Source organism: Tamandua tetradactyla, chromosome 11 (genome assembly GCF_023851605.1).
Source record: "Tamandua tetradactyla isolate mTamTet1 chromosome 11, mTamTet1.pri, whole genome shotgun sequence".
Lineage (NCBI taxonomy): Eukaryota > Metazoa > Chordata > Mammalia > Pilosa > Myrmecophagidae > Tamandua > Tamandua tetradactyla.
This window is the reverse complement of record NC_135337.1, coordinates 30,347,065-30,370,724: the sequence shown is the minus strand read 5'-3', so window position 1 is coordinate 30,370,724 and position 23,660 is coordinate 30,347,065. Positions and strand designations below refer to the sequence as shown.

The window sequence follows — 23,660 nt, the reverse complement described above, 5'->3', positions numbered from 1 at the left end:
GGTGCACAGAAGTTAATTCATTACATGCAACAGATGCCATAGGGAATTGGGGATTAATTCTCTTCTGGAACTCTGAGAAAAACTGTGACAGACACAACACACACACACACACACACACACACACACACCAAACTACTCTGACCTCAGACCTATGCTATCTTTTTTACTAACAGCAGACTTTGCCCTTTGCCCAAGTATCAGACCCCCAAAAGAAAGATATTTGAAAATATCCAACTTTATATATTCAAACCTTATTTCTTCAGTCTATACTTCATGGAATTCAGTATATAACAGATCACCTTTTTGTGATGTTTTTACTTATTTTCTATCTATAAACAACAAAAATCTTCATAGATTTTCTGGAGATCTAGAATCTACAATTAATAAATATTTTGCCTAATATAAAAGTATTCATAAATTCTGAGTTATCTTATACCTGTGAACTGATGATGAAAGTTGAATTATTCTGCTAAAAAAGGTAATGTAGATTTTAGAAACCTTGCTTGCCTCTCCTAAGAGCATAGACAATTGCTAAAGAAAGATGGCTCATGTCTATAGTAAGGTGTCTATATCTGCCAGCTGGAAAATTCTTTTAAGATACGTTTTACTGAACCCAGGCAAGGAATCTGAGAGAATCTCATTCCACATTATATGGATGTTTTTCATTACACTGGAACGTAATTTGAAATTAAGAATTATTTTCCTAGATACCACTAAGAAGGAACAGTTTGTCTAGCTTATTTAGTGACTTAACCTTTTTACTCTTAAGTGTCCTAAAAAAGGAACATTGGAAACAGTTGACAGGAATATCTCAACACATCAGTATACTGGCACACTAGTCACACTATGCTATACTCAAGACCATGGGTTGCCAAACATTTTCTGTAAAGAACCAGATAATATTATCAGTTTTGTAGGCTACAGTCTACAACAACCATTCAACTCTGTCACTGTAGTCCAAAAGCAACCATACACATTAAGTAAAAGAATAAGCATGGCTGTCTTTCAATAAAACTTTATTTATGAACCCTGAAATTTGAATGTAATATTAATTTTCATGTGTCATGAAATTTTTTTTTAGCCATTTAAAAATGTAAACGCAACTGAGGCCATATAAAGCAGGCAGTGGGCTGGATTTGACCCAAAGACCAGATTTGGCATGTGGGCTGTAGTTGGCTGTCTCCTTATATAAGGCCTTCAGATGCTTTGCAAAATAACATTTGAATCTGTTTAGAAATAATAGATTCAAAATCTAGAGACTTTTGTTTTTAAATCTCTCATTTTAAAACATAGAGAAGGTCTCTCTTTCTGGATAAATATGCTCGCCCACGGGAGAGACAATAATTCAGAAAAAAAGGTTCCACAGTTAAAAAAGGAAAAAAAAAGGGATTATAAAACCAATGTTTCATCTTAAAACACATAATTTGGAAACATGTAAAATTAAACAAAGATGAAATTTTTAAATTCCATGCAATAACACAAAATGCATAGATTTGGTACATAATTTTTTAGTTTTTACTTTAAGGAAAAAAAACTTTTCCCAAAGAGGGAAAAGTTTATAAATCTCTCAGTCCCTTTTATGAATTATATGTAGGAACTGGAATTTTACCTACATGAGTTCTGGCTGTTTTTTAAAAATATGCAATTATATCATACAACACTGGCTTCTACAATTTGGGACAATTCTGAAACGCAAACTCCTACATCCACAAGGAAACATGAATCATCTTTTCATAGTTGTAATCCAGTCTAAAAGAGTTCACAGTCTAATTTACCTTTATCAAAGGGTAAAATGATTCACTGCTACATTTGTATACATTATTTTGATCCTCAGTAGTTTCTAAACACAATAATTTAGCCTGAACTTATATCTGCTTGGGTTTTCTAAGGCAAAGATATTAATACATAATATATTAAATTGGCAGAAGTCTGTGGGATAAAGAAAAAAAGAATATAAAATGTTCCCAATTTTATCCTTTCCAATTTCACAAGCTTCAGGTATTGACACCTAATCGGTTTCTTGAACCTATCCATTATGAACTCAATCTTATATTTTAACAAGTCTCAGTGCCATCTTTTGTTTGGTACTTCATTTTGCGACGTATAAGATCATTTTGTCCAACTTCAATCATTTGTTCTTCCCATGGTTTCATTTCATTATCATAACGAATTTTATCATCTTTAGCAAGCTGAATATATACTTGCTTTTGAGATGCACATAGATTTTTCCAGTTTTCATTTACAGTCTTCATTTTTGCCTGTGATGATCCTTCCTTAGCTTCTTGGAAGCTTTCAGATATAAAAATGTTATAAGCTGATCGAGGTCTTTTTGGTTTTCCAAGCATTGTTAACTCTCTCTTTTTAATTAATGCTTTCTTTCTTAAACGTTTTTGCATGATTTCTTTTTCTAAAGACATGATCTGCTTTGGAGTTAGCTGTTCTTGAATTCTGTTTATCTCTTCTTTGTATGCCTGCCAGTCTGCCCTGTAAGCATCTTCATATATTTTCTTCTCTGAATCAGGAAGTTCCCTCCACAGCTGAGCGATTTTCTTAATTAGTTCTGAACTTTTTACATCGGGGTTCTGAGCTTTAACCATGGGTAGCTGTTCTTTAGAAAAGCGAACATATGAAGTCAAAGGCTTCTTTGGATAACCACCCACGGTGGATGAAAACCATCTCGGTGTACACGCAAAACTGAGAGAAAAGCGCAATCGATTTCCACAACCCGAGCAGAGCTCTGCTCCCAACTTTCCCAGAGAACTCAACAAGCCCCAAAAGCCCCGGAGAAGCGCCATCGCACCTGCAGACAACACAGTGACAGGGCTCCAATGTCGTAAAGTCTCCTGGCTCGATAAAACTCCAACAATGACAACCTGAGCCTCCTTGCAACACTTGAGAAATTGTTATCATGCCCACCACTCACAAGGTACTCTGGGAAGCAGTTAACATCCGTTTGGGTTCTTCGATTTTAAGAAAGAAAAAAGTCCAGAGAACCTTGATAACTTATCCAAAGTCAAATTTGGTAAATGGTAGAGCCCAAAGTTTTAACCCAGTTATATTTAATTCTGTTCAGCTAAATAGTCTTTCATTAAGTGCCTGCTTCATGTCAGGTCCAGTGTTAGGCCTTGGGAATCTATAGCTGAATAATATTAATGGTTCCTCCCCTCATTATAATATGACAAGTGAATAAAATAGTAATTTTTAAGGAGCTTTTGGTATCAGAGAAAGGACCCAGTGAAAAACAATTTATTCTTATGTGAGAGTTCAGGGAATATTTTCTGGAGGACATAATTCTTGAACTGAATATCAAAGGAGGAATAAGATTTAAGGTAGCAGGGTTACACTGAAGAACCTATTTTTAGGTCTTAAAGGGTGTGATGGGCATGAACCAGCCAGAGAACAGCCTAGGATTTTTCTTGCATATATATTCACCTCATGATAAATATCAGAAGCTGGTTAAAATACTTGTAGGGAGAGGGAATGGATATAACAAGTATCATTTACACACCCATATTCTCTGTGGCTTATAGGAGACCCACCAGCCAAATTGTGCCTGCCATCTATTTTTCTAATTAAAGTTTTATTGGAACATATATACACATATAATATAAAATTTTAGAATCTTCATTGTTTTTACCTTCATTTTCTAGGATCAGTTCGACAGCTTGGACAAGCATACACAATGGGGAATTGACTTCTTGGAAAGATATGCCAAATTTGTTAAGGAGAGGATAGAAATTGAACAGAACTATGCGAAACAATTGAGGTAAGTTTAATTTTTTTCTGTTCTTAAAATACTACATATATAACAGTTGAATATTAGGTAGATGTGGTATTTCAGAGGTTAAATTCTGTTTTTTAACAGAATTAGATTGAATTAGGTAACTTTTTTCTTTTGAAATACTTTGAGATTTAATAGGGCAGTTAGAAAGATAATAAAACTCCCATACAGAGAATTCCAACATACCCCCCACCCCCAGAAACCCATCCATCAGTTTTAGCATTTTTGCCACATTTGCCTTATCATTCTTTCTATCTTTCTGTAGTAGTTAGGTTCAGGTGTCATCTTGGCCAGGTGATGGTGCCCACTTATTCTATAGCTGTGGACTTAAATCATCAGCATGTGAAATTCATCTATGGCTAATTACATCTATGGTTGCCTAAGGGGAGTGCCTTCCACAACGAGTGACGTTTAATTTAATTATCTGGAGACTTGAAAGAGACAGATCAGAATAGAGCTCACAGCAGCTCAGCCTGCCTCAGCTCAATGCTCAGAGTTCAGACCCAGACATTTGGAGATGCAGAAAGGACACGCCCTGGAAAAGCCAGGAGAGAGGGCCAGCAGATGTCACAGTGTGCCTTCGCATATGACGGAGAAACTCAGACAAAAGCTAGCTGCCTTTCCTCCAATGAATTGTAAATTTGTAACTAAATAAATCCCCTATAAAAGCCAGTATATCTCTGGTGTATTGCATTCTGGCAGCCTTAGCAGACTAAAATACCATCTGTTCGTCTGTCTTTCTTGTCCATTTTCTGAACTTTTGAGTGTAGGTTGTCAGCATCATGCTCCTTGAACAGTACTTCCATGTATATATTTCCTAAGGACAAGGATGTTCTCTTAGGTAACTACCTTAAGAGAAATTTAACATTTATATAAAGCTTACGTCTTTATTTTACAGTTTTCATATGTCCTAATAATGTCCTTTTGAGTTTTTTTTTCTACTGTTCTTATACCCCATCCGGTATTGTGTATTGCATTTAATTGTCATTATCTCTTTAGTTTCTCTCTCTCTCTTTTTTTTTTATTGTGGAAACATTTATACAACATAAATCGTTCCTTTTCAACTCCTCCCAAGATTACCATTCAATGGGATTAATCAGATTTGTAGTGTTACATTACCATCACCACTACCCATTATTAGACCTTCCCTGCCGACCCACCCCCAATAGAAACCTAAAGCTCATTTTGCATTAACTCCCCATTGCCCTTTCCTCTAACCCTCCTAACCTGTACTCTATTTTCTGTCTATATGAGTTTGCATATTCTCTCATATTTTCTTTGTGGTTACCATGGGGCTTAAATTTAACATCCTAAATCTATAACAATGTTGCTTGCTTTGATACCAACATAGCCCCACACCTTTATATAGTTTTTGTCAAAACTTGCATGTTTATGTATTAAGAGCCCTAACCTGTTGATTTATTATTACATTTTATGCATTTCTCTTTTACATCCTGTAGTTAGTAAAAAGTGAAGTTACTAATCAAAAGTATAATTCATATTTACCCAGGTTGTTACCCTTAGTGGAGATCTTTATTTCTTCATGTGGTTTTGATCTGTTGTCTATTATCCTTTCCTCTCACCTGTAGAACTCTCTTCAGCATCTCTTGTAGATTGGTGTAGTAATGATGAACTCTGTCAGATTTTGTTTATTGGGAATGTCTTGATCTCTCCAATTTGAGAGACATTTTTGCTAGGTATTGAATTCTTGGTGGGCAGTTTTTTGCTTTCAGTACTTTAAATATGTTATCCCACTGCCTTCTTGCCTTCATGGTTTCTGATGAGAAATTGGCAGTTAATCTTATTGAGACTCCTTTTTATGTGATATGTTGCTTCTTACTTATGACTTTCAGAATTTTTCTTTATCACTGGATTTTGATATTTCATATATTAATTATAACATGGCATGGTGTGGGTCTGTTAGATTTATCCTGCTTGTTGAGGGTCAAATAATGTCTCCAGGCTCCACCTGGGCACTACTTGCCCTTGTTGTGTTAATCCCAAGGTTCCATTTAGTACCATCCTCTAGAGCCTCTGAGAAGTTAAAGTAGCACTCACAAAATGTTCTCATGTGTGAACAGTTAAATTCTCCCTAATTTAATTTTTAATTTGATCCCAATTCTAGCAAACTTGAAGTGACAAACAGTATAAGTGTTTAAAAATTACAAAAAGCAGATGTAATGTAATTTATGGTTATTTAAATGTAAGAAAGAACAAGGCTATCTACTTCTGTAGCTCTAAGGATATCACTGTATTAAAGAGCCTAAAAAGAATGGATATGGTTAAGATTGAGACTGTGTCTTCAAGAAAAGAATTAATCAAGGTATTCTAAAGAAGGCAAGGGATTTGGCAGTCTTTCAAAATTAAAAATATCCTTTAATCCAATATTTTCTATATTCTCCTGAAGGGAAACATAAGTGTGCAAAGATATATGCAAAGAACTGTTCATTTCAGGGGGAAAAAACAAGTTTCAGCTTATAATTGCCTTTCAGTAGCTGAATGAGGGGGAAAAATCCTTTTGTGTTTGTAATTTTAAAATCAGGTCTAACAGCATATTTAGATTTAAAAGGATATTTGATCCATGGAAATGTGCTGGTTTGAAACTGTTATGTACCGCAGAAAAGCTGTGTTCTTTAATCATTGTTCAGTATTGCTGGGTGAGATCTTTTTTATTGTTTCCATGGAACTGCGTCTCCACCCATTCAAGGTGGGGTTGCTTACTGGTGTCCTTTAAGAGGGAACCATTATGGAAAAAGCTTTAGTGCCACAGCCCACACAGCCAGAGACCCTTAGAGAAAAAAGAAAATGCCCCTGGGGAAGTCATTGAAGAAGCTGGGAGAGAAAGTTAGCAGACATTCATGTGCTTTCCCAGCTGACAAAGGTGTTCAGAACCCAAAGACCCCAGCTGATGCTGGCCACTTACTTGCTTTCCCGGCTGACAGGTGTTTTGACATCAGCCTTTCTTGATTGAAGGTAACCTTTTGTTGATGCCTTAATGTGGACATTTTCATGGCCTTAGAACTGTAAACTTGCAACTTAATAAATTCTTATTTTGAAAGCCATTCCGTTTATGTACATTGCATTTCAGTAGCTTTAACAAACTAAAACAAGTATAAAAAGCAAGTTGCAGAATTGCATGTATACAGTAATATTTCCTATCTTAGTTTGTTAAGGCTCCTATGACAAATACCACACAGTGGGTTGACTTAAACAACATGAATTTCTTGTCTTGTGGTTTTAGAGCTTAGAAGTCCAGAATCAAGGTCTTGACAGGCCCAGCTTCCTCCTAGAGTCTGTTCTTTTGCCACAGTCCTTGGAGTTCCTTGATTTGCTTCTCTTTCTCCATTATTTGGTTACTTGGTCTCCTCCAGTGATTCTCTCTAACTTCTGGCTTCTGATTGACTATGTCAGAATTTCCTCTCCTTTATAACGATTCCAGTCGTCTGAACTGATACTCCCTCCCCCCCAATTCAGTTTGGTCACATCTTAACTAGTAATAGCCTCTTCAGAAGGCTCTGTTTATAAACAAGTTCTCTTCCACAGGAATGTAGATTAAGATTTGAACTTGGCTTTTGTGGAATACATAATTCAGTCTCCAACATCTCCTTATTGTTTTTTTTGAGCTATGTGTATATTATCTGTAAAATTTGTATGTATTTAGGAAGGACTCTAGAAGGATACACCCCAGATTGTTGTACAGTTTTATCCTTGGGGAATGGAAGTGGGGGTTGGTAAGGTAGTAACTTAAACATTTTACTTTATACACTTTTGAATAATTATGTATTTTGTAATCTAAAACACTTGTTCTCAAGCAATGAAGATGGTATATTTCAAAAGAAAATCCGATCACAAATTATGAAGTAAAAATTGGTAATTTATAAGGTATAACTTCAGTCTGTAATATTTAACTGTCTAGAATAACGCAAGCCTTAAGGGTTTCTGTATGGCCAAGGTATTATTAGACAATTAGGATGCAGTTAATCACATAATAGATTCATTTGCCTTTCTGTAACTAATAATAGCCATTTTAATTTTTTTTGTTAAAGAGATTTGAACACTTCATTGAAGCAAGGATGGCAAGAATCCACAATTGCATGATAAAGAAATGATTTTTACAGTGAGAAAGTAGATTATATTATGTGTACCTGCTCTGCATCAATGATTTGCTTCCTTTTTTTCCCCCGTCCCACCATACCTCGGGAATTTGGCTCATTTTCATCGTAAGGATGGTTCTCAGCAGCACTGATTCACAAGGGCAGGCTTCTTGGAGGGTATTGGGGTTTTCAAATAAGGAAGAATTGGGGGCAAGCATGCATAATTTGAACCTACTTACTCCCATCCATCTCCCTACATTGAGATCTGTTCCTTTGGATGAATGCTTGGTGAATGATTGAATTATCACCTGCTGTTTATAGTATGCTTTGCTTAAAGGAAAGGGTTTGCCTAGTTTATTTCCTCTTCTCTAATGAGAAAAATTCTTTTGGTTATCTCCCTTCTGTTTTTGCTACTGCAAAGGCTAAAATCATTCATAGTGAGGCAGCTTTTTCCCTCCTAAATAATAATGATATTGAAGTTGTTAAATATTTATGTTTTAAATATTCTGTAAGATTAATATTTATCAGTCTTTGATATTGCCAGTTTTTCTTCTTTGCTCTCTTTCTTCTCTTCTTATATTTTGATGGCTTTTGTTTAACTTGTGTTTAAGACAATTTAATGATGTAAAGTGATAATTACAGATCACTTGGTAAAACATTTTCTGTTTGCAAAGACAAAAAATCTGGAATCAGTCACTCTTTTTAATAAACCTATTTTATTTGTATGGCAGAAATAAACTAAGATTTCCACATAAAGAAAGAAGTCCTATATACCTCATAGGTTTGTATCTTTTTATTTTTCCCATTAAAAATAATTACAGTTATTTTGTAATTCCATCACAGAGATATTGCTATATGAAATTATATTCCTCCCCAGCTGTAATTAGTCAGGGTTGGCTAGAGAAACAGAATGAACAAGAGATATCTGTAAATATGAGATTTATAACAGGGTCTCATGCAACTGTGGGAATGCAAGAGTCCAAAATCCATAGGGCAGGCCATGAAGTTGGCAACTGTAATGAAGGGTCTCAACAAACTCCACAGGAGAGGCTTGCAGGCTGAAGAATGAAAATTCTCTCTTCTCCCTTAAAAGTCTTCAACTGATGGGATAAAACTCCACCTGATTAGAATTGTGGGAGATATGCCCTTACTTCATAGTAAATGTAATCATCCACAGCTGCAATCAACTGACTGATAATTTAATAAACCAACATTCTGGTTTATCATCCAGCCATGAACTATCCTTACAATAATGCTTAGGCCAGTGCTTGCCTGATTGGACAACTGGGCACCATCACCTGGCCAAGTTGACACCAGAGCCTAACCATCACACATCATTCAAGAAACTGTATTTTTGGGTTCAAATGTAGCAGTGTAGCATCATGGAAAAGAAATAGGCTAGAAGACAGGAAAGTCTGCAGGCTACTCTGTCTTAGCCAGAGCAGAAATCTCTAAATTCATTTGGATCAGAGATTATATTGTGTTAATTTCTCACCAAGCCTGGCAGCATAATTAAAATCTGTAGAGATCAGTGAGCATAACTTGAATAAATAAATAATTGAATAAACTGTCATTCACTTTAGTTTAGGAATTAGGATCTTTAACCATAAGCTGACCCTTTGATCAAGTGCTACTTGTTATCCATAGTAGAGTTTGGTGTCACGTATACAATCATGATGGAACTGTTATTCTAAGAGCTATCTCACATAGTTAAGATAGGCATATGTTTAGAATAACCCAAATGAAACCAATCTGTTTTCTATTTACCCTTTACTTTTTACTTTCTTGTGCCTCTTTATCAGAATTTTCTGTTTCTGTGTCAGCATTTAGTTTCAGAAGAACCATTTTTGTACTGACTTTTTTTTTTGACTGGTTGTACTTTATTGATGGTACATGACAGGGTAGGGTTCTCAGCCTCTTCCCTTCTTCAGGGGGTCTAGAATGGAAGCTGTGGAAGATGGGTAATTCTCAATACTGGGGGATCAAGTTGGAGCCAGGAAGCCCCAGCAGCTGAGAGCCTCTCTCTTCCTCTCATCCTTTCACTGTGGCTGGTGGTCCAGGGGTTCCTTGAAGACCATGTAGACCATAACTTCTCCTACCCTATTACTGTAGCCAAATTCATTGTCATAGCAGGAAATGAGCTTAATGAAGTTGCGATGTGAGCCCCAGCATCAAAAGTGGAAGAATGTCCTGCCCATGTAGGAGTGGGGAGTGGGGAAGAAGAGTGCGTGTCACCATTAAAGTTGCAGGAGACAACCTGGTCCTCAGGTAGCCAAGGATGCCCTTGAGGGGGCCCTCTGAAACTTGCTTTACTACCTTCTTAATGTCATCATACTTGGCTGCTTTCTCCAGTTGGCAAGTCAGATCCACAACGGACAAGTTGTGGATAGGGATGCAGAAGGTCATGCCAGTGAGCTTCCCATTCAGCTCCAAGATGACCTTGTCCACCACTGGTAGATGCAGTGATGGTATTCCATGCAGCCCCACGACCGTCAGGCCACATTTTTCTGGAGGGGCCATCCACAGTCTTCTGGGTGGCAGTGATGGCGTGGATGGTGGTCATGAGTCTCTCCACAATGCCAGGATTGTTTTGGATGACTGGGACCAGGCAGTTGGTGGTGCACGAAGCATTGCTGATGACCTTGAAGGAGTTGTCATACTTCTCATGGTTCACGCCTATCACAAATATGGGGACCAAAGGGGCAGAGATGATGACTCTTTGGGCGCCATCCTTCAGGTGAGCCCCAGCCTTCTTGATGGTTATGAAGACACCAGTGGACTTACAACATATTCAGCACTAGCATCACTACATTTAATGTTGGTGAGCTTTTGCTCCTGAAAAATAGTAATGGGATTCCTGTTGATGACAATCTTCCTTTGTCAAAAAGAAACCTTGATGGTGCCTTCGAACTTGCCATGGGTGAAATCATGTTGGAACATGTAGACCATGTATTTGAGGTCAATGAAGGGGTCATTGATGGCAGCAGCCTGCACTTTGTCAGAGTTTACAGCAGCCCTGGTGATCAAGCACCCAATTTGGCCAAATTCGTTTATTCCAACCTTCTCCATCGTGCCTTAGAGAAGCAGCTGGCACTGCAAGAAAAGGTGAGGCTATCTGTCAAGTGAAGAGGGGCAGAAAGACTGTACTGATTCTTTGAAATTACTTTTATTCTTCGGTCTGCTGTTGCTTAACTCTCAGAATGCTTTGTCTTGAGTTTTTTTTTAATATAATATTTTAATATGGCCCAAGGAAAAAAGAAAGTAATCTAAGAAATTATATAAAGTAATTATTTTTATCTTATGCACCCCTTTTTGCATTTAAAAAACTATTTATATTGACATCTTTACACAGTTACAGTCCATACATGGTATATAATCAATAGCTCACAGTATCATCACAAAGTTGTGTATTTGTTACCATAATCATATTTTAGAACATTTGTATCACTCTAGGAAAAGAAATAAAAAGGAAAAACTCATACATCCCATAGCCCTTACTCTTCTTTCTCACTGAGTACTAGTATTTCCATCTACCCAATTTATTTTACACCTTATCCCCCCTATTATTTATTTATTTATTTTTTATCCATATTTTTTTACTCTTCTATCCATACCCTGGATAAAAGGAGCTTCAGACACAAGGGTCATAGTGTAAAAGTTGTATCTTTATACAGTCGTCTTCAGAAATGAAGCCTCCTGGAACACAGCTCAACAGTTTCAGGGTATTTCCCTCCAGCCACTGAAAAGGGCTATCTATATAATGCTTAAGAATAACCTCCAGGATAACCTCTCAACTCTGTTTGAAATCTCTCAGCCACTGAAACTTTATTTTGTCTCATTTCTCTCTTCCCCCTTTTGGTCAAGAATGCTCTCTCAGTCCCATGATACCTAGCGCTGGCTCCTCCCAGGAGTTCTGTCCCATGTTGCCAGGGAGATTTACACCCCTTGGAGTCATGTCCCATGTAGGGGGGAGGGCAGTGAGTTCACCTGCTGAGTTGGCTTAGAGAGAGAGGCCACATATGAGCAGCCAATGAGTTTCTCTGGGGGTGACTCTTAAGCATAATTTTAATTAGGGTTGGCCTGTCATTTGTGGAAATAAGTTTCAGAGAGCAAACCCCAAGATCTAGGGCTTGGCCTGTCATTTGTGGAAATAAGTTTCAGAGAGCAAACCCCAAGATCTAGGGCTTGGCCTGTTGATTTGGTTGTCACCACTGCTTGTGAGAGAATATGAGAAATTCTCCAAATAGGGAAGTTGAATATTTCCTCCTTTCTCCCAAGTCCCCAAAGGGAACTTTGCAAATACTTCTTTATTCACTGCCCAAATTACTCTGGGATATATCAGGACATCACACTAACCTGGACAAACCAACAAAATCTCAGACCCTGTTCAAGATTCCCTGTACTTATGGTGTTCAACTATACTGACCATACAAGTTAAATTAGATAATGTGCTACCCAAAATATGTGTTTTGCACCAAATAAACATCTCTTCCTTTGGTCTCACACAGAAATTGAAGTTTTAAAATATGGAAGTTATCTTTTACCCTGTATTCTAATCTACCTTAGTCCTATCCAGATCACCTTGGTTCATATCTCTTGTCAAAGTCTGATCCCTTTATCAACTTTTTAAACAGTTCCTGTATGGAGTACTCCTGACTTTCATAGCTTCAGATCTCTGATTGAGTCTCAGGTGTCACATAAATACCCTAAGTTTCAGGGAATGACCATTCTCCTGAGTTTTTTATCTTGGTGAACCCTAACAATGTTATCTGCATACAAACAGGAGAAACTACTCCCCATATCGTGTGATGTAGATTACTTTTTTCATAGAATTGAATCCCATGGAAACACTTTGATTCCTTTCAGTCCCCAGTAATTTACTCAGCTTGCCTGAATACGAGTAGGTGCCTGTATCAGAAGATTTATTGGTTAAATAATTTTTGCTTTTAATTCTAGAATATCAATTCCCCACTAAAATGTAAACACCACAAGGAGTGGGAATTTTTGTCATATTGACTGCTAATTTCCTAGTTCCTAGACTAGTTGTATACCACAGAGCAAGAACTGTTTATTTAGTGAATTTGTATTTATTTAACACATATAACATTTAATGTGTCAGGCACATTAAATGAAAACCCAGTGAGGTTTCAGTGTGATGTTATTGATTAGAAATCTGAAGTACATAGAGGTTAAGAAACAGTTATTTGACAGAGCTAGGATTCAAACCTAGGCTATTTAGTTGCAGAGTCTGGGCCCTTGGTATTATATCATGCAACACAGGGAGAATGAATAATATTAATTTCCTATTCAGGATTTTTTTTTTTTCCTATTACCAGTGCCTAGTACCTCTGAAACATGCATCTTTGGGTTTCTAAGGAATTTTACTACAGATATATAGTAAATATATATACTATTTTTTTATATATAAAAAATATATATATTTTTTATATATATATAAATGACCTGAAAATTGTAACACATCTGTTTATACTGTTACAGTTATAGACATTTGAGTAAAATATAATTTAATTTGAATTATAGAATTTAGGTCTAGTTGTGTATTTTCCCATAAAGGTAAGAACAGGTAAGAAAAATTTAAAATATTAGAGTCTGCCTTCATTTTAATAAAAAAATTTTTTTCCACTAGGATGGTAAATTTAAAATCTTCTTTTAAGAAGCCTTGCTTATTTTCATTTCCTTAAGAGAAAGATCAAGAGTAGTTCTGGGTTTGTTTCCCCACCATGCACCTAAAGAAAAAAAAGAATAGTTCTGGGTTCTTTTTTTAAAATCTTATTTTAGGAAGTGTTCACTTTTTTTAATCATGAATATTGAAGATAAATACTTTATACTTACACTATTCCCATAATCTATTACAAAATAGAATTAGAGATAACATGTTATTTTGCTTCATCTGATATTGCCTTTAACATGCTCCTTAGTTCTATCAGCTATTTTCTCCTGACTTTTGAGTAAATTGCAAAAGAAACAGCATGGCAACGGGAGAAGTTTACCTTAGTGCATATAAATATATTTTCTTTTTTTTTTCTTTTTTTTTTTTTTTACTTTTACTTTTTTAATTATAGAAATAATACATTTTTAGTGTAGGAAAATTAGAAGATACATATAAAGCAATGGTCCTATCTGTATCCTTCCAGATTTTTTCTGTTGGACATATTATATATACACATGTAAATTTTGTCACAATAATTTCCACTCCCCCAAAAAACTCAAAAACAACAAAAATCAAACATAGTAAATTAAGTTAGAATGGTCTTAACTGTAGCATAGATCTACTTTATATTTATATGTATACATACAAATCTATGCGCATTTATTTCACTTTCAACTTTGATAAGGTTAAAATAATGCCAAATGATCCTACTTCAAACAGCAGCAGTTTCATAATGATTCAGAACTTGATTCATGCATGCTGCAGATAAACAGCCAAGTATTATTTTTTCATTGAAATATATAGCTTTCTACAGTTGCCTCCTCTGAAGAGATGAATGTTCTGCAGTTTCAGTCACAAGCTCTTCACATACATACAGTCATATTTTAGCAAAATCTTCATTCATTCTGGCCTTCTTGAAAATATTCATCAAACACAGAAGAGGATTCATCTTCATGTTCCTTTGGTTCTTTAAATTCCAAATCTTCTCCATACTGAATGGCAAAATCAATATGCTGTAATACGATGTTCATGCTTTCTTCATCTGACTGATCGTAAGGTAAAAATCGAACCATGCTGTAGTCGTCAATCAGTCCACATATAGCATTAGTCAATTTTTTGAATTTTTTGCTTCTTAAGTCACTTGTAGAATCTTCTAACAAAGAATACACATCTGGATCTAGAAACCTTTCAATTTCCTTTTTAGCTTTCTTACTCAGCAGATCCATTTTTGTCATGATGTTAACTTGCAGAATTTCTAGAGAGATCATTGCACTCAGGGCTGCCAAGATGCCAGACAGAAACTTGAATGACTCGACCATGAACTGAGAATCGACAAGAAAAACACCACACACTCGGAATTCCCACTGTTCCAGCTGCTGGACCAGCTGTTTCATAACAGGCAGGTGAGTGTACAACTCAATCTGACCTGGACAGTCAAAAAGGATGTAGTCATCTTCTACATGGCCGAGACAGTTCTCTAGCCAGTCAAAATTATTAGCAAAGTACTCCATGCAAAATACCAATCCTCCATTGGGACCGAACCTCAGAGAATCATCCTCCATCACGTCATCTACCTCGATCAGTTCCCGGATGTCAGCCATCACAGAGTAGTTGAAGTGCTCGGCTGCAGAATCAAGGTTCACAACTTGGACAGATCGATTGAGGGCTTCACAGTGTTGGACCATGGTGGCACAGTAGGTGCTCTTCCCGCTGCCTACGGGGCCCATGACGAGCTGAGCATACCGAGGCATTTCAGGGCTCCAGGCTCCCAGGGACGCCGGCCACACAGAACTCTAAATATATTTTCTTGACATGTTTGAATTGGGCTTCATAGAGTTATCATTAGTATATTTTAACTATTTGTTCTTTAATCATTGGTATTCTGCTGCTTTCTTTATACTTTTTGTATGTAGGAGAACTCTGTTTTTATCTCATTGCATTTTTTTCTGCCATGTTACATCTGTATCTCCCCAAATTAATTGTCCACCAAACTAGTAAACTACATTTCTAACAGCTGAAATATGCTGCTTTCAGTATTTGCCTTCTCATTTAATCTTCACAAGAATTTGATGATTCTTGTCACCATTATATTTCTAACACCTGCAGAGCACATGCCTTTAGTAGGCATCCAAAAATAAATTTTTATAGAATGATTTATTCAATGAACTCTACTAGTTTATGCTAGTGAAGAAACTCAGGTTCATCTATCATAACAAGAATTATAAACCTTTTCCTAGTTTTTATCTTAAAATATTTTCTTTGATTAAATGATGAAGCAGAACCTAACAATTAAAAAAGCTTTTACTATTTTCTTAAATTAAATGATGAAGCAGAACCTAACAGTTAAAAAAGATTTTAATAATAAGAATCAGTTCAAACAAGTAATGTTAAATATTTTGATAGTGAATTTTCCAAAGAAGAGAATTTAAAGATCTCATTGTTTAACGACAACAACAACAACAACAAAAAACCAAAACAACAACAAAAAAAGATTTGGTTGTTAATGTTGTTAACTGTATAGATAATTTATTCAACCTCTTAGATCTTTCATAATACTTTGAATAGTTTTGTTGCCAAATTATTTATTTTTTGTAGTCATTTGAACAGTGACTGAAGTCAGATAAACGTTTATTTTTGTTTTTTTTATTTTCTTATTCTGTATGTATAAATAGGCAAAACAGACAAATTGAGCTGCTTATTATTTTTATGTTTTATACAAGTATTTTTGAATCTAGTGCTTTGAAGGTAGTGCACAGTTTTCTCTTTTAAGAATCCGGTATTTAGAATGAAAAAAGTTACCAACTTGCAGTTTTTTTTTTCCTGAAAATTATGATGCTAAATCTAGTGGCAATGTGTCCCTTCCTCAGTCTAAGTTGAACAGAAATAATTTTTCTTTATCTTTAACATACGTAAAATACATTCTTCTGGTATTTCAAATAAGATCTGCAGTTGCCTAGAAACCACATTATTATGCTTATCACAGCCTAAATAGTAATGAATTGTTGTATATATGCTTTGAATATAGACTATGAATTCACATATGTGCATTCACATATATTTCATATACAGTGGACCTTTGACTTGAAGATAAAGCAAAGACTAATAGGGACTGGCATTTACAAAATAAGAATAGATATTAATTTTTGTATACTGTCATATCCATTAAAGCTCATTTGGTTGTCTTCCCCTAGTTCTCTCAGGCATAAATAAGTCATCTTATTTTTTCTTGTCATCTATCTATCCAACATCTGCCACTATTAGAGGTACAAAAAATTGAGACGGAAGCATATCACTTTAAATAAGCATTTTTTGATCTTTGTCACCATTGTATTTCTAAATAAAATTGTATTTCTAAAATAAAATTTATTTTATCACATATTGTAATGTTGGGTTCATGATTTTTTTTTTAAGTTTAATTTTCTACTGTATGAGCTAGTATTCTTGAGTTATGGAAATCCCAGTTTGAGCTAATTTAAGCATAATGGGAAATTTACTGACTCGAGAAATTTACTGGTTTTGGAGTTCAAGAAGAGGTTGTACAACCAAGCAGCAAAGGCTTGGTTGCAGTTAGGTCACAGAAAAAAAAAATCAGATAGTATGTGAAACAGTCCTTTGTCTTTTTTTAATTTCTTTTTTGCTTAATTCTTTCAGTGCAGAATGGCTTTTTCCACATGTCAGGAAACACAGTTGCCAGTGCTGTCAGTTTTATGTCTTGAGGGCTTCAACTCTCAAACTGCCCTCAAAGGTGTCTCAGGTCTGAAGTCTTAAAGATTCCAAGAAGGGAAACTCTTTGACCCAGGTAGATTTTTTTTTTTTTTTAATCTCTGGATCACTTACCTCAGGCCACGAATTTGTGTTACTCTGGCAGCTCTTATATAGGTAAACCATTAGATGCAGGAAAGGGCAGTTAAGAAAAGGAGTACTGGTCAGTCTCCGGTATCTAATACTGTCCTTCTTCCAGAAGAAATAGTCTGGATTTGTACCCCATTTTACAAATATATATGATACTGGTCACCTATTAAACAGTAATCACAAAGTTGAAAGGTCAAAATCATTCTCAGCATTTTAGGATTTTTGAGATATCTTCTACTTCATCATTTAACTGCAAAAAATAGTTTTACTAAAAGTAAAGTTTTTTAAAAAATAATTTATTAATTAAAAAATATTACAAGAAACACATTCTTAATATATGATCATTCGTTCTACATATATAATCAGTAATTCACAATATCATCGCATAGTTGCATATTCATCATCATGATCATTTCTTAGAATATTTGCATCAATTCAGAAAAAAATAAAAAGACAACAGAAAAATAAAACGAAAACAAAAAAAAAATTATACATACCATACCCCTTAACGCTCCCTTTCATTGATCACTTTAGCATTTCAAACTAAAAAAAATAAATTTATTTTAACATTTCTTCCCCTATTATTTACCTTTATTCCATATGTTCTACTAGTCTGTTGACAAGGTAGATAAAAGGAGCACCAGACACAAGGTTCTCACAATCACACAGTCACATTGTGAAAGCTGTATCATTATACAATCATCATCAAGAAACACGGCTACTGGAACACAGCTCTACGTTTTCAGGCAGTTCCCTCCAGCCTCTCCCTCACATCTTGGATAACAAGGTGATATCTACTTAATGCATAAGAATAACCTCCAGGATATCCTCGCAACTCTGTTTGGAATCTCTCAGCCATTGACACTGTGTCTCGTTTCACTCTTCCCCCTTTTGGTTGAGAAGGTTTTCTCAATCCCTTGATGCTGAATCTCAGCTCATTCTAGGATTTCTGTTCCATGTTGCCAGGAAGGTCCACACCCCTGGGAGTCATGTCCCATGTAGACAGGGGGCGGGTGGTGAGTTTGTTAGTTGTGTTGGTTGTAGAGAGAGGCCACATCTCAGCAACAAAAGAGGCTCTCTTGGGGGTGACTCTTAGGCCTAATTTTAAGTAGGCTTGACCTATCCTTTGTGGGGTTAAGTTTCATATGAACAAACCCCAAGACTGGGGGCTCAGCCTGTAGCTTTGGTTGTCCACACTGCTTGTGAGAATATCAAGAATTCAACTTGGAAAGGTAAGATTTTTCCCCCGTTCTCACCATTCCCCAAAGGGTACTTTGCAAATGCTTTTTTATTCACCGATCAAATCACCCTGGGATTTATTGGGGCACCACTCTGGACAAACCAACAAAATCTTACGTCCTACCCAAGGTTCCATGTACTTATGTTGTTCAGTCAAGCTATCTACATAAGTTATATTAGGAAATGCGCTAGTCAAAATATAAATTTTGTACCAAATAAACATTTTTTGCTTTAGTCTCACACATAAGGTGAACTTTTAAAATATTAGTTATCATCTATTCTCAGCACCCTGCAGTGCTCCCTTTATCATTCTCACATGCAGCTTCATTCAGTGTTTTAACATAATTATGTTACAGTTAGGTAGTATTGTGCTGTTCATTTCTGAGTTTTTATATTCAGTCCTGTTGCACAATCTGTATCCCTTCAGCTCCAGTTACCCAGTATCTTACCCTATTTCTATCTCCTGATGGTCACTGTTACCAACGAGATATTCCAAATTTATTCACTAATGTCAGTTCATATCAGTGAGACCATACAGTATTTGTCCTTTTGTTTGTGGCTAATCTCATTCAACATAATGTCCTTAAGGTCCATCCATGTTGTTACGTACTTCATAACTTTATTATCTCTTAAAGCTGCATAATGTTCCGTCATATGTATATACCACAGTTTGTTTAGCCACCCGTCTGTTGATGGACATTTTGGCTGTTTCCATCTCTTGGTAATTGTAAATAATGCTACTATAAGCACTGGTATGCAAATGTCTGTTTGTGTCCTTGTACTCATGTCCATTGATTAGACACAGCATATAGATGGGTCCTGTTTTTTAATCCATTCTGCCAGTCTATGTCTTTTGAGTGGGGAGTTTAACCCATTAACATTTAGTGTTATTACTGCACCGGTAGTACTTTCTTCTACCATTTTGACTTTTGGATTTTATATGTCATATCTAATTCTCCTTCTTTTTACCTTTACTCATAGTCTTCCTTTCTACACTCTTCTCCACACTTCTCTCTTCTGTCTTCTTGCATCTGTCTCTAGTGCTCCCTTTAGTATTTCTTGCAGAGCTGGTCTCTTGGTCACAAATTCTCTCAGTGATTTTTTTGTCTGAAAGTGTTCTAATTTCTCCCTCATTTTTGAAGGACAATTTTGCTGGATATAGAATTCTTGGTTGGCAGTTTTTCTCTTTTAATAATTTAAATACATCATCCCACTGTCTTCTTGCCTCCATGCTTTCGACTGAGAAATCTACACACTGTCTTATTGGGCTTCCCTTGTATTTGATGGATTACTTTTCTCTTGCTGCTTTCAAGATTCTCTCTTTCTCTTTGACCTCCAACATTCTGATTAGTAAATGTCTTGGAGTACGTCTATTTGGATGTATTCTCTTTGGAGTATGCTGCACTTCTTGGATCTGTAATTTTAAGTCTTTCATAAGAGTTGGGAAATTTTCAGTGATAATTTCCTCCATTAGTTTTTCTCCTCCTTTTCCTTTCTCTTCTCCTTCTGGGACACCCACAACATGTGTATTCATGCACTTCATATTGTCTTTCAATTCCCTGAGTCCCTGCTTATACTTTTCCATTTTTTTCCCTATATTTTCTTTTTCTTGTCAGATTTCAGATGTCCTGTCCTCCAGTTCACTAATTCTATGTTCTGCCTCTTGAACTCTACCATTGTAGGTTTCTTTCATCTCTTCTACCGTGCCTTTCATCCGATAAGTTCTGTGATTTGTTTTTTCAGGCTTTCCATTTCTTCTTTTTCTTCATTCCTTGCCTTCTTTATATCCTCCCTGAATTCATTGATTTGGTTTTTTGATGAAGTTTTCCATGTCTGTTCGTATATTCTGAGTTAATTGTTTCAGCCCCTGTATCTCATTTGAATTGTTGGTTTGTTCCTTTGACTGGGCCATATCGTCAATTTTCCTAGTGTGGTTTGTTATTTTTTGCTGGTGTCTAGACATTTAATTACCTTAATTAGTTTATTTTGGAGGTTGCTTTCACTTCTTTTTTTTTTATTTTTATTTTTTCTGTATCCCTTCATCTCCAATTATCCCTTCTCTTTTTTTTTTTTTTTTAATTAACGGAAAAAAAGAAATTAACCCAACATTTAGAGATCATACCATTCTACACATGCAACCATTAATTCTTAACATCATCACATAGATGCATGATCATCATTTCTTAGTACATTTGCATTGGTTTAGAAGAACTAGCAACATAACCGAAAAAGATATAGAATGTTAATATAGAGAAAAATATAAAAGTAATAATAGTAAAATCAAAACAAAACAACACAAAACAAAACAAAAACCTATAGCTCAGATGCAGCTTCATTCAGTGTTTTAACATGATTACTTTACAATTAGGTATTATTGTGCTGTCCATTTTTGAGTTTTTGTATCTAGTCCTGTTGCACAGTCTGTATCCCTTCAGCTTCAATTACCCATTGTCTTACCCTGTTTCTAACTCCTGCTGAACTCTGTTACCAATGACATATTTCAAGTTTATTCTCGAATGTCCGTTCACATCAGTGGGACCATACAGTATTTGTCCTTTAGTTTTTGGCTGGATTCACTCAGCATAATATTCTCTAGGTCCATCCATGTTATTACATGGTTCATAAGTTTATCTTGTCTTAAAGCTGCATAATATTCCATCGTATGTATATACCACAGTTTGTTTAGCCACTCTTCTGTTGATGGAGATTTTGGCTGTTTCCATCTCTTTGCAATTGTAAATAATGCTGCTATAAACATTGGTGTGCAAATGTCCGTTTGTGTCTTTGCCCTTAAGTCCTTTGAGTAGATACCTAGCAATGGTATTGCTGGGTCGTATGGCAGTTCTATATTCAGCTTTTTGAGGAACCGCCAAACTGCCTTCCACAGTGGTTGCACCCTTTGACATTCCCACCAACAGTGGATAAGTGTGCCTCTTTCTCCGCATCCTCTCCAGCACTTGTCATTTTCTGTTTTGTTGATAATGGCCATTCTGGTGGGTGTGAGATGATATCTCATTGTGGTTTTGATTTGCATTTCTCTAATGGCCAGGGACATTGAGCATCTCTTCATGTGCCTCTTGGCCATCCGTATTTCCTCTTCTGAGAGGTGTCTGTTCAAGTCTTTTTCCCATTTTGTAATTGGGTTGGCTGTCTTTTTGTTGTTGAGATGAACAATCTCTTTATAAATTCTGGATACTAGACCTTTATCTGATATATCATTTCCAAATATTGTCTCCCATTGTGAAGGCTGTCTTTCTACTTTCTTGATGAAGTTCTTTGATGCACAAAAGTGTTTAATTTTGAGGAGTTCCCATTTATTTATTTCCTTCTTCAGTGCTCTTGCTTTAGGTTTAAGGTCCATAAAACCGCCTCCAGTTGTAAGATCCATAAGATATCTCCCAACATTTTCCTCTAACTGTTTTATGGTCTTAGACCTAATGTTTAGATCTTTGATCCATTTTGAGTTAACTTTTGTATAGGGTGTGAGAGATGGGTCTTCTTTCATTCTTTTGCATATGGATATCCAGTTCTCTAGGCACCATTTATTGAAGAGACTGCTCTGTCCCAGGTGAGTTGGCTTGACTGCCTTATCAAAGATCAAATGTCCATAGATGAGAGGGTCTATATCTGAGCACTCTATTCGATTCCATTGGTCGATATATCTATCTTTATGCCAATACCATGCTGTTTTGACCACTGTGGCTTCACAATATGCCTTAAAGTCAGGCAGCGCGAGACCTCCAGCTTCGTTTTTTTCCCTCAAGATGTTTTTAGCAATTCGGGGCACCCTGCCCTTCCAGATAAATTTGCTTATTGGTTTTTCTATTTCTGAAAAATAAGTTGTTGGGATTTTGATTGGTATTGCATTGAATCTGTAAATCAATTTAGGTAGGATTGACATCTTAACTATATTTAGTCTTCCAATCCATGAACACGGTATGCCCTTCCATCTATTTAGGTCTTCTGTGATTTCTTTTAGCAGTTTTTTGTAGTTTTCTTTATATAGGTTTTTTGTCTCTTTAGTTAAATTTATTCCTAGGTATTTTATTCTTTTAGTTGCAATTGTAAATGGGATTCGTTTCTTGATTTCCCCCTCAGCTTGTTCATTACTAGTGTATAGAAATGCTACAGATTTTTGAATGTTGATCTTGTAACCTGCTACTTTGCTGTACTCATTTATTAGCTCTAGTAGTTTTGTTGTGGATTTTTCCGGGTTTTCGACATATAGTATCATATCGTCTGCAAACAGTGATAGTTTTACTTCTTCCTTTCCAATTTTGATGCCTTGTATTTCTTTTTCTTGTCTAATTGCTCTGGCTAGAACCTCCAACACAATGTTGAATAATAGTGGTGATAGTGGACATCCTTGTCTTGTTCCTGATCTTAGGGGGAAAGTTTTCAATTTTTCCCCATTGAGGATGATATTAGCTGTGGGTTTTTCATATATTCCCTCTATCATTTTAAGGAAGTTCCCTTGTATTCCTATCTTTTGAAGTGTTTTCAACAGGAAAGGATGTTGAATCTTGTCGAATGCCTTCTCTGCATCAATTGAGATGATCATGTGATTTTTCTGCTTTGATTTGTTGATATGGTGTATTACATTAATTGATTTTCTTATGTTGAACCATCCTTGCATACCTGGGATGAATCCTACTTGGTCATGATGTATAATTCTTTTAATGTGCTGTTGGATACGATTTGCTAGAATTTTATTGAGGATTTTTGCATCTGTATTCATTAGAGAGATTGGTCTGTAGTTTTCTTTTTTTGTAATATCTTTGCCTGGTTTTGGTATGAGGGTGATGTTGGCTTCATAGAATGAATTAGGTAGTTTTCCCTCCACTTCGATTTTTTTGAAGAGTTTGAAGAGAATTGGTACTAATTCTTTCTGGAACGTTTGGTAGAATTCACATGTGAAGCCATCTGGTCCTGGACTTTTCTTTTTAGGAAGCTTTTGAATGACTAATTCAATTTCTTTACTTGTGATTGGTTTGTTGAGGTCATCTATGTCTTCTTGAGTCAA

General features: G+C 35.9%; 2 protein-coding genes and 1 pseudogene across 5 annotated transcripts in view; 1 reads left to right on the top strand and 2 right to left on the bottom strand.

Moving 5' to 3' along the window:
* The window catches only part of FNBP1L (formin binding protein 1 like), a 128,914-nt gene that overhangs the window by 49,957 nt on the left and 55,297 nt on the right, over positions 1-23,660 (top strand). For all 3 annotated transcript variants that reach the window (XM_077120238.1, XM_077120237.1, XM_077120239.1), the window contains exon 2: positions 3,651-3,766. In XM_077120238.1, the coding sequence (XP_076976353.1) occupies positions 3,651-3,766 (116 nt within the window). The remainder of the gene's footprint in view (positions 1-3,650; positions 3,767-23,660) is intronic.
* On the bottom strand, positions 1,943-2,949 carry LOC143650016 (transcription factor A, mitochondrial-like). Of its 2 annotated transcripts, XM_077120226.1 has the most exons (2): positions 2,801-2,949; positions 1,943-2,694 (listed from the first exon to the last, which is right to left on the bottom strand). In XM_077120226.1, exons 1-2 carry the CDS (start codon positions 2,908-2,910, stop codon positions 2,055-2,057), a joined length of 750 nt encoding a protein of 249 aa, XP_076976341.1. In that variant the 5' UTR covers positions 2,911-2,949; the 3' UTR covers positions 1,943-2,054. The 2 variants fall into 2 exon arrangements, with proteins under 2 accessions (XP_076976341.1, XP_076976342.1); XM_077120227.1 differs by having other exon boundaries at positions 1,945-2,913.
* Positions 13,938-15,333, bottom strand: LOC143649450 (GPN-loop GTPase 3 pseudogene; annotated as a pseudogene).

Excerpts from the sequence above, each read along its gene's own strand:
- LOC143650016 (XM_077120226.1), bottom strand. The coding sequence starts at position 2,910 with ATGATAACAATTTCTCAAGTGTTGCAAGGAGGCTCAGGTTGTCATTGT. Across the intron at positions 2,695-2,800 it reads TGTCACTGTGTTGTCTGCAG|TTTTGCGTGTACACCGAGAT; the intron begins GTGCGATGGCGC and ends CTTTTCTCTCAG.